General features: G+C 40.0%; 1 protein-coding gene across 8 annotated transcripts; it reads right to left on the bottom strand.

Moving 5' to 3' along the window:
• Positions 1-5637: 5637 nt before the first annotated feature.
• Positions 5638-11049, bottom strand: LOC136106516 (TLR adapter interacting with SLC15A4 on the lysosome-like). 8 transcript variants are annotated; one of them, XM_071813457.1, is made up of 5 exons: positions 10918-11049; positions 9546-10306; positions 9321-9447; positions 8927-9024; positions 5638-7332 (listed from the first exon to the last, which is right to left on the bottom strand). In XM_071813457.1, exon 5 carries the CDS (start codon positions 7283-7285, stop codon positions 6362-6364), a length of 924 nt encoding a protein of 307 aa, XP_071669558.1. In that variant the 5' UTR covers positions 7286-7332; positions 8927-9024; positions 9321-9447; positions 9546-10306; positions 10918-11049; the 3' UTR covers positions 5638-6361. The 8 variants fall into 8 exon arrangements, with proteins under 8 accessions (XP_071669558.1, XP_071669561.1, XP_071669559.1 ...); XM_071813460.1 differs by having other exon boundaries at positions 9546-9699; positions 10918-11005; XM_071813458.1 differs by having other exon boundaries at positions 9546-9701; positions 10125-10951.
• Positions 11050-11097: the final 48 nt, after the last annotated feature.

Raw genomic sequence — 11097 nt, 5'->3', positions numbered from 1 at the left:
TACATTTACATCAACCCAAAAATGAAATGTTTGTGTCTTGGAGGGAAAAAGACCCACAGCGCGGAGCTCAATAGCACTATCCAGAAAATGGTTTTGTGCGTTCAATCAATATCTATTTGATAATGCAACCAGAAAAAAAACAACTGAGTTGGGACAGCATCTCAGGAAGGTCAACAGAGAGGATAATGTTAAAATATGTGCCTCTTTCGAATGAAGTTATAGGTGAAGAGATACACATCATACTTATGTACCTGAACTGCTCAGCAAACCTTTCTGAACAGGGCAAAACTCACCATGGTTCTTAAGGAAAATGTATAAACTGTTAATGGAGGGGGAAGGAGTCTGAACCAGGTCCGTGTGCAGAGTTTTAAATGAAATTGTTTCACTGGTTTCCTGCTCCTTTCTGTGAGGACAGTTGCAGTGAGAATCTTCAACTTTGATTTTAGGATTTTGAAACTCCTCGTTTTTCTGTTTTGAATTGTTTTACCTTGCAGTTCTATATAACTAAGCTTCCTTCTTCCCTTAAATTCTCACATGTATCCCCGTTCATCATGTATTATAAATAAACCAAAAGCCAAAGACAAAATGTTTTTCCAAAGTTCTATGATAACATAATACATGTTGGTCCTCTCGTAATGGCATTGATAGTATTGAACCACTTTTTAATGTGAGTCCATCTCATCATATGTTTATTGACATGCTTTCAGGTTTCTTTTTTCTAATGTAATGTGCTTTCCCATATTTTCATGTTTCCAGGCTAGACTCTGATCCCCATAATTGTATCGACAGGTACCTTGCTCCTGCTGGAATGAAGACGACTATCAGAAGAACAGAGTATTGTGTGATACAGCAGGAGTGACCAGAATTCAGGCTCCTGCAATGAAAATCTTATGTTAAAATATTTAACTCCTTAATCAATGGCAACAGATTATTTTTCTTTACTTACTTCGAGAGCAAAAGGAAAGATGTTAAACCTTTTATCTTACTTTCCTGATGTGTAATTACTTCTGCATATACTATAACTCCTCTTTTTCACTACGAATGCATCTATCGTTTAACAAAAAAACAAAAACAAACCCACACACCACATTTACAGCTCTCCAACAAAAGCTGTGGGACACACATAAAGATGCTCCTAAAGAGTTACCTTCACACCCCGTTTAATCAGCTCACTGTGAAAAGATAAAACTGTTAATGATCTCTACATTTGGTATGTAAAGATGATTTTTTTCCCACTAACATCAGAACGGCCATTTGTTTAAATGCATTGCCTAAAACTTGGAGGAGAAAGCTGTTCTCATTTATGAATGCACAAAATCTCTTTTTTCCCCCCATCAGAATGGAAACTGCTCATATTTTCATACATAATCACCTTCATTTTCAGTTTCTCCTCCTCATTGCCTGTGCTTTCCATTACAATTTAATAAGTACAGTGACAACTGCACATAAGATACTGATCCTTTTCCTGCAGAAGCTGGGACAGAAGAGTACAGCTTTCCATCTGTATGCAAGCCTGCAAGCAAACACAGAAAGCACATGAAGCAGACAGGCAGTGTAGCAAGAAGCTTTAATCAGAACTGAAATTAAGACCAACCCACATCATACTTCCCTTGCTGGGAAGGATTGCGCTCAGCTATTCCGTACAGCAGGCGTGGAAAACCCCTTGAAATTCAAAGCCATAGAGGGGGGTTTTCTCAGTATATCACAGGCCATGAATATATCGAGAAAGTCACTTTGTTGGTGGCAGGGAGCTGGATGAGCTGATGCGCTGCTCAACTCCTGTGCCCCCCGCAGAGCCCAGGCAACGATGCACTTTTAACTTAACATCAGGGACTCCATTCAAAACCTGTGTTTAACAAGAATTTGAACAAAATTACAGTGAGGAAATTCAATATTAATAAGAAATGAGTAAAGAAGAATAAATTTTAAAAAGACATTCTCTTTACCTACAGTCTTTCTCATCATCAGGAAGCCGCAGAGAACATGTACAGTGCTAAATGCAAATTCTGCAGTTCATTGCTTAACATTTCACTAACATGAAAAATCACAGATTTATCACTAAACCTTGCCTAAATGGAGAGATTTCAACCAACAGACCCTCCCATACCAACATTGTGAAGAACCAAGAGATCCATATTCTCCTTGCCTTGCACATACTCTTTTCCCATATGGTTTCCACACTGCTCTGCCTGTTTGGAAGCCCACAGCAGACTTGCAAACTGCCCGCACTGCAGCTTTACATTTAACAGCTGCCTAATTAACACAGTTTTAAAGAATAGGGCATAGGCTGAGTCCCACTTTAATCATTTTGGTACCAACTTCTGTTTGGATTCTGCTTTTGGCAATAAGAGCTTGAGCACTCTGAGAAATCGCTTAAGTGACTTGGAAACTAAACGGCCTTCAATATTTTTCTTCATCACTATAACTGGAGAAGCCTGTTACTGCAGTCTCAATAAAACTAATACTTGTTCTTTTTGGTAATCTAAAAACTATTTTTCTGATTTGAACTCCAAACTTTTAATTCCCAGAGATGCACACAAAACTCACACAATTGCAAATCAGATTCATATTCAAGTGGTGGGATGAGGTTTCTTCCAGCAAATGATACTTTTAATACTCTTGACTTTTTACATCATCAAACTAAGGTTCTTAAATCTATGCAACAACAAAAAATCTCTGGGTCACGGAGGTGTAGTATGGGTCAGCCTAACAGACTCAGAGGCTGTTTTTAAATAAGGAGTCAACCATGACATGGAAGTTGTTTCTCATTAATTAGGACCCCAGAACAATAGGACTTCCAAGAAGCCTTCAAGCCGTCCTCACAAAGCACAGCCCAAGATTTTTCCTGCCCTTGGTGCTTGTCCTCACAGCCTCAGCTGCAGGGGAGGATGGAAGAAATTCTTCTCATTCATCATTTTCTACCAGTTTACTCAACATTTCCTGTCCCCAGACCAAACCACCCACAGGGAAACTCCACAAGCCTGGACAAACCAACACTGAAAATTGCTGTTGTCATGGTGTGCGGTCATGACAGTTCTGTAATTCCAAATTAAAGCAAGAGCCAAAGAGGAAAACTGCAATGCCACCAGCATTAAAGTTATGACTGTAAATGTCCTGTCATAAAGCTGTAGTAGATCCAACATACATGAGCACAATATTTTCTCACCCCAGACAGGTGTGAGCGTGTTCTGCCTCCTTGAGATTGTGTGTTTATTACTGAGATGGATATTTTAGTTCAGTGTAATCAATCCCCATTCACCAGCTTGCTGAGCACCACGCTCAGTCCCACGTGCCAAACATTGGTTCTGAATGCACACCTTGGTTTCTTTTTGTGCAGTCAGCATAAGCAGGTGGCTCCCTTCCTAAGCTGTATTTATTATATATAAATATTCAATAAATCTGACCAAAATTCAACCAACACCAGTACAAATATCCAGACATATAACTTTACAGTCCAATTTAACATTAAAGTTTTTATTTTCTGTTCCAGCAGAGGTTTTTGTAATTCAATTCACAGGAAAGAGGAATAAGAACAAACAGAATCTGTTAAATTAAAACTTCAAGCCAAGATTTTTTGGAAATAGTTTGCAGTTATGTTCCCTGTTCCATTAAGCTCACAAATGTTATTCATGTGAAACAATGAGTGAGAGCAGGTGTGAGTCTGGGTTTTCTCTCCCTCTTCTTCGTTAACTTTTGTTAATGTCAGAGTAGTAATTACTGGAACACCAGCTCTATTATGGTTGAGCAATGGACAGAGCGAGTAAATAACTGGTCAGTGCATCTTACAAACTTGTCACTGGAAAGCAGAAGTGTGGAGTGGCTACAGATAGGGAATGAGAACAAAAAAATAGCAACACAGCTTATTAAGAAATTATATTATTGCACAAAAAAAGAATTTTTTTGAGGAGCATCAGAGACCCCTAATTAGTAAGTCAGAGCTTACACATGAGCAATATTCTGTGGGTGCATTTCTATATTATATGTATGCTGAGAGTTACCTGGGATATTATAATATTTAGATATATACATATTATAATATCCCAGGGAACTCAGCATCTGCTGTGCCTTAGAGCTTGGGAAGCCTAAATGGAGCTGGGTACAGCTGGGTACGGGAAGACCTCAGAGTCTGCAGAAAAGCCTAAAACAAAGGCACAAGAAGCGAATTAGAACCATACCACACGTCTCAATATAAAGCAAAGAGCTTCAGCTTTGACGAGTAAAACTCCACACTCAGAGCAAAGCTCAGTTTTCCACTCCCATGTAAACAGCAGGGAGAAATTAACACTAGAAGCTCTCTTTGGGGCTAATTCAGCTGCAGTGATGCTACCAAAATAAGACATAAGGCAGCGTTAGCTAACTGCATGTTGCAATTCTACACAACTGACGCTATATTTAGGAAAGACGCTGTTTCCACTTTACCCTCAAGGAGAAGCAGCATTAGACACGGAAATCCCCCACGAGCCCCAGTGCTGCTTCTTTCTAGATTTTAACCTGCAGAATGTAAGAACAGCAATTGGTGGAAAATTACTCCACACACCTGGCCATCCTTTTTGTGGCAAATAATCCCTGCTCCAGATAGAGGTGAATTTTGAGATTCATCTGCCAAATGGTTGTAAACCTCTGGAAATCCTGAATTAAAGTACCAAAGGAAACCACCACTAGATCTGACATTTGGTAGATACCAGAAAAACTGAGTCACCTTCTATGGGGGCTTAACTCCCACCACTGACCACAGAGAGCAGGCTGCAGAATGACAACCTAATTATAAATCTCAGTTAATTGGACTCACTAACTTCCAAGCCCAGTTTACTCAGGGTCCTGGTCCCAGAACTTGATGAACGTTTCTCTGTGGGAAAACAGAAAGAACTGGAAATAAAAGCAAAAATTCCCTGTCAGTATTTCTCCTATTTCAGATGTTTTGGCACATGGTTAAACACAACTGACAGCCAGAATTCAACCACGTGTGTCTGACCTGTAAAATACAGCACTGCTTTTGTTTGTAACAAAATACAGCTGCTGTCTGTCAGCAGTATGGAAAAGCACTCCTGATACGTGATTTTTCCCCAATGTAACGGGAGTTCACCGAGCCATTTTCTCCTGCTAGTGAAAACAGGCACCGCTCCCTTCCCATGACACACGCAACATTTTGCGGACTATTTGACACCACATACAATGACACACACAGCAGCAGCCACATCCTCCTCCTCCTCCAAAACAAGCCCCATGAAGGAGCAATCTTCACATAAGTACAGCTTATTAAGGGTCCAGTAGTACAAGTAAAGAGGTTTCCTTCGATAATACTATAGAAGGAAACTTCCACATCCCAGGTCAGAGTCTCATTCATCCATCATTTTACAACAGTGACACAGTGATTACTTTCCAGGTGAAACACTCGTTGTGAAAAAGAAATAGAAAAAGAAAATGGGTTTGAAAGGTAAGTAACAAAATCTCCCTATCAAAATCCACATTTAAATTTGCAAAGGAAGATGAAGAAAGTTAGCAATACCTTCTCAGGAACGTTGCTGTCGTCTTTGTTTGCTGAGGCTGCAGGCGCTTCATTCCCAAGGAAATAACAGCAGAATCCGTTACTAAAAACTCAGATGGAACATAAAATAACATACTGACAGAAAGCTGAGCTGATTTCAAAGAAGAGGTGAGGGTTTATTTAAAAGAAAGAACATTTTTACAGAAAATTAACTACTTTCACAATCTTGATCAACTAATCACGTGGATTTTCATTTTAACATGCTCCAGCCATGCAGTGCAAATGTACATGTGCACCAATATCAGCGCGTTGATTGACGTTTCATGTCAATACACATGATAATATACACAAAATAATCCGGAGTTCTGAACATCTCCATCTGCTGACAAGATTTTCAAAGCAAAGAAATATTTTTCATTCACCGTGATCAATGTTTGTAGGAGCAAAGTTTGAATGTGAATGTCCAAAACCTGAGTTTCAGCTAATCCAAAATCCAGCAAATTTGATTATTTCTATTTACCGGCTGGATCAGTCTCTTACAGCAAAGTTTTATCAGTACACATCTTTATTTTTTTTTATGGCAAAAGAAAATTCAATGGTACAGGACTATAATTACAGCCAGAGTCTTAGATGGAGGACACACACATTATAAAAATACGATTGACTAGTATTTTAGAGACAAATTCATTTCAAATTCTGTATTAGAAAAAAAGAAAACAGGAAACAGTGACCTCTGCTAACAAAGTACAGTTTAAGCCTTAAAATGTTTATTTGAAAAAGTCAGTAGTGTGCAAATATTTTCAATTCCCAACCTAATCCTTGGAGAGAAATATTCTTATCTGACTGGTACTCATCTCCTCAGCTAAGCAGATGCAATCACAACGTCAAGTCCACCCTTGCGCTCTTTTTGGTGCATGCTGGGTTTGAGATTTGTAAGTTTGGAGTACTAAATTCCAAACTACTTCTGTTTGTAGTGTTGCACAAGCTAAACAAAGCTAAAGAGTGCAGGAACACTTCTCTGGCTTTTGCCACTTCTGTGTTCTGCTCCTGCGATATCTGAAAGCTCATCTGGTTCAGGTTATTCCTTATCAAACTACAAGCAAGGAGGTTTGTTACAGAACCACACCTGGTCAAGTTTTCTTCAAAAAACTGTTTATAGAACTCTGCCACTTTGGTTTCCACGTACTTGTTGAGCACAGAGTTGGAAAGAGGCTCCTCACGGAGCACAATGCTCTTTTCTCCAGCGTCGTCTGCGGGCAGGGACTTTATCCAGGGCTTTTCAGAACGCTCACATGGAGGTGACGGCCCGAGGGGAATGTCTACGGACATTAAAACGGGGCCATCAGGAAGTTCCTCATACATATGGTCCAAAACACAACCTGAATCACATGTGTGGTCTCCAACACGGTCTCCCCTGATGTGTAAGTCAGGATAGTTCAGATAAATGCTGTTGCATGACCAGGATCTGTACAAATCCATCTCTTCAGCGCTCTGCTCTCTTTTGGGGATGTGTAAAGCTGGTGACACGGTTCCTTTGACAAGCGTTTTCTCATCTTTCACAGGTACCTCTCTTATGGGTCTCCGCTGAGGACTGCTCCTGTGTTCCATCTGGCTACTTCTAACAGAAATCTCATCCTGCTTCTCGGGTCCATCAGCAAAGCCTTTAATTCTGGGGTTGTCTACAAGTTTCTCTCTCCAGATTCCCTCTTTATCCTTTTTGGAGGCACAAGATGCGCGAGGCTTCTCTTGATGACAGTTTTCTTTATAGATGAGGCTACACAAGATGCCTTCGGCCAACATGATGACACATGTGAGTAACAGTCTAATCACCAGAGCTCCATGCAGACCTGCGAGTGAGAGGCAAACCAGCAGAGCACCTCAAACCCATGTGGACAAAGAGGAAGAGAAATAAAAATTGAACCATGAACTTTTCATAAAGACTGATTTTTCTTTTTCTCTAGAATACTTCTTTTTAGTAAAGTGTATGCTTTTCTACAATTTCAACCTCTATACCATCTCAACAAAAAAATAATTCTGAAGATATATGAAGGACATTAACTGGGTTCTTCATCTGTAGTATCACTTCTGTTCTTTTAAAAGATAAGATACCAATTTGTCTTCCCCAACAGCAAGGACCAGTAATCTTGTGTATCTACAGGCTCCACACTTTTACTAAATACATGTGAATAATTAGCAGCTAGTCAACACACCTCAAAATAATCTACCATGTCTACTGACTCCTTATTGTTCCTTTTCAATTCTCCTACTGTTAAAGTCAATGGGATTATTTCCATTTACAGCCAAGTCTGACCTGAAGTCACTAAGCAAGAGATGATCACCCATGTAAAAGATGAACAGAAGAAAATTCCTCTGTTCTTCAAATGTCTCTTTAATCTCTGCATATTTCAAGTACCTTCACACACCTCTAGTGTGCTCATGGTTTGAAATAGAGGGGACAGGCAAGGGGGAGGCAGTTTTACTGAACAGTACACAGTAATCCTGCCAAAAAACATGACATACTGGCAATGCTGTTTGAAAGACACCAAAAACTCTACCTACAGCAAGGAAAATTAAAGCTTTTCACACTGCTGGCAACTTATATCAGTAGTAATTCCACGCAAGTTACTAGATAGCTCTCCACACAAATTAAACCTCTGCAAGTTTAATATGATATTTGATATATAACCAGAAAGATCCTCCTCACTCTACTCCTTTGCTTCTAACTGTCAGCAACCAAACCATATAATCTGGTTCATTTGTTCTACAATGAAACTTGATGCACTGGGTCACTTTAATCCTAGGACTCCTTCCTGAAAGCTATTCTAATGCTCTAATTACTTGAGAGATGGAAATTTTCAACTTCCCTCCTAAATTTACACACTGCCACATTACAACCATTTCCTTTTTTCCCTTTCAGCATTGTTTTTTTAGCTTTAATCGCACTGTTCCCTCCCCAAAGCCGAAGGTAACACTGGAATTGTGATATGTGCACAAGTGAGACCAAAGAAGAGGAGAATTTCAGTATGCCATGTCTTCTCCTGCTTGTATTAGCGTAACTGTTCATCTGTGGAACCGTTTACATATGCAAAAAGCAGGACAATATTCTCTTAAGCACTTCAGGGTCTCAGGAAACCAAGTGCCATTTTGGAAAGAGACAGTACTCATCTGGCAGTCTAAATCTTGCTGAACATCAATGGTATTTGGAACACTGCGTGTCTCATTTGCTTCTGAAAATCAGAACACAGGTAGCCAGAACCTTATGTGCTAAAAAATTTGGCTGTATTGCTTTGAAAAGGCTCACAGTGTCAATGTAGAGCTAAAATATGGTAATCTGAGCAAAACTGCTTTCTTTCAAATAAAGTGAATGGTGCCTACATTGTGGAACAAAGCATAAGGGGAGAAAAAAGGGGGAGGGGGACGATAGAAAAAGCCCAGACTTACCAATCCTAGTCGGGTAAGAGAGGCGGATAACTGCATTGCCCAGAGCTCTCCTGCTACAAGAGAACAGATTCTTACATACTCTGTCTTCACTGTTGTGTCTGTGGAAAGAAAAAACAAACCAACATACACATGATTTAGTTCCTCACTTTTTCCTTTTAAAAGAGAAGTGATCCCACTGGAAAAGCGCGCGGGTTTGAATACAAAGTGACAGTAAATCTAAAAGAGGATGTTAAAAAAAATGAATTGAGATGTTTGTGGCGCAACGCTGCTGAGCTCCCAACAGCCACAACACATCACTTAAAAACAGCAAAGGTGGCTGAGGGATCAAGGCGCCAGAATGTTCAAAACAACCTCAATTCCACCAGCAGAACTTCAGTTCTGTTCTGTCACCCACCTGACTTACAGAGGTGACGTTATTTACACCGTTTCCCCTTTTGAAACAAATGGTCTTGTGACCTTCCTCTGATGGGGAAGAAGTTGCCAGCTTCATTTAATGAAGATTTTGATGAAATATCATTTGTCTGTAAAGCACAAATATGAGAGTCTCAAACCAGTAGCCAGAGAGCTGTGAACCGTCTTGCTCATCACCGATCAGAGACACTTTGCCCTTAAAAATCACCTGTTTCAATGGCATGTTGGAGATGTCCCCACGGTGGTTTTGGTGCGTCCTTCGCACAGAGACTGAAGGAGAGCTCAGGTGCTGAGCCACACCAGCACCAAGCGCTACATCCTCCCCACAGACAGTCTGCTGATGCCTTTTCCAAATCTCCTTTCTCTCAAAAGATTCAAATAAATAAGTAAATAAATCAGAAGCTGAATCTCATCCAAGCGTTAGACAGAAGCTCTGAAATCAGACTGTTTAGTGTAATGATAGGAGTGAGACACAAATGTAAAATAAAACCAGAAAGTAAAGATAACATTACAGCAGCATATTGATTGCAACCCATCATTCAACATGCTTTGGCAGTAACGATGCACATTAGAAATGAATTAATAAAAAGTCTGGAGTAACTATGGCCACACAGGTCCAATGGAGTCTCTAAAGTTATTCCTCTTCACTGCTTTCCACCTCCATTTCACAAAATACTCCATTTTAATGGAGGCAAAATGAAAGTTATTTTTATTCTGAGTAAGTGTATATAAAACTTATTTAATATTTAAAGGCTGTTTAAAATGACTTTATTTTTAATCATCTTACATGACTAACTCTTGCACCGGTAGATGCGGTTGTGGCTTCAGCAGAGGACTCATGGCCCTGTCCTGAAGGGGATCAAACCCCACAGGAAACAGGGTGGTTCAAATTCCATCTGGTTTTAAACCTTATCTCCTTCCCTGAGCTGGTAATTAGTGCGAGCTGCAGCTCTGGCGTTGGTGCAGCAGCTTCAACAAAAGTAACAGAGAGAGAAAGAAATCAAGTTAAGTAATTAGTCCTGAGTGATTAAAAACAAGTCACTTTTCATTTCAATTGTACTCGGGCATCAAATGCATCAATATTCAAGGAAATTAATAACTTCCAATCACAAAGATTTTACAAAAAAACCCCTCTCATTTACAACAATAAAATCAGAAAAAGACAAAAGTTATTTCAGAAGCTGAAAGCAGATTGGAGTTAAAAAAAAAATCGCCACCACAACATGTCTGAATCCTGAGGCTGAACATATACAGGAAAATTAAAATAATTACTATATAATTCTTATAGTGAAAAAATAACACAGCATTGTGCTATTACCGTGCACAATTACCATATTACACTTACTATCGCACCATGTAAACAAAGTCCCATATTTTGGACCAGATTACGCATTTTATGTGCACATACACGTGAAACATAAGTTACCACATTAAATATTTTGTTCACAGTTTTGCCGTTGTGTTTTTCACACAGAGCTGCTCCCCCTCGCCTCCCATTCAAACCAGCAGTTGTTCCACTTCAGCGAGCTCAACTTCCCGGAGTTTTCAAGCACATCCCTGCACAGCAGCTCCTCCCTCACCGAAAAACACGTTCCAGCCCTTCGGTGCCGCCTCTTCCAACAGATTTAACCACAAGCCCCCAAACCCGCGTCTCCGCTGCCACCTCCCGGCCCCGCACGGCTCTTTCTGCAGCCGAAAGGCACCACATGGGGAGCGAAAATGCTTTTTTTTTTTTAAATAAAACGGCAGCCCAGTTCGGA

Source organism: Patagioenas fasciata, chromosome 11 (genome assembly GCF_037038585.1).
Source record: "Patagioenas fasciata isolate bPatFas1 chromosome 11, bPatFas1.hap1, whole genome shotgun sequence".
NCBI classification, from domain to species: Eukaryota; Metazoa; Chordata; class Aves; order Columbiformes; family Columbidae; genus Patagioenas; species Patagioenas fasciata.
Note: the sequence above shows the minus strand (reverse complement) of the source record. Positions and strands in the feature narration are given on the sequence as shown.

Coding starts and splice junctions, on each gene's coding strand:
- LOC136106516 (XM_071813457.1), bottom strand. CDS start 7,285: ATGTTGGCCGAAGGCATCTTGTGTAGCCTCATCTATAAAGAAAACTGT.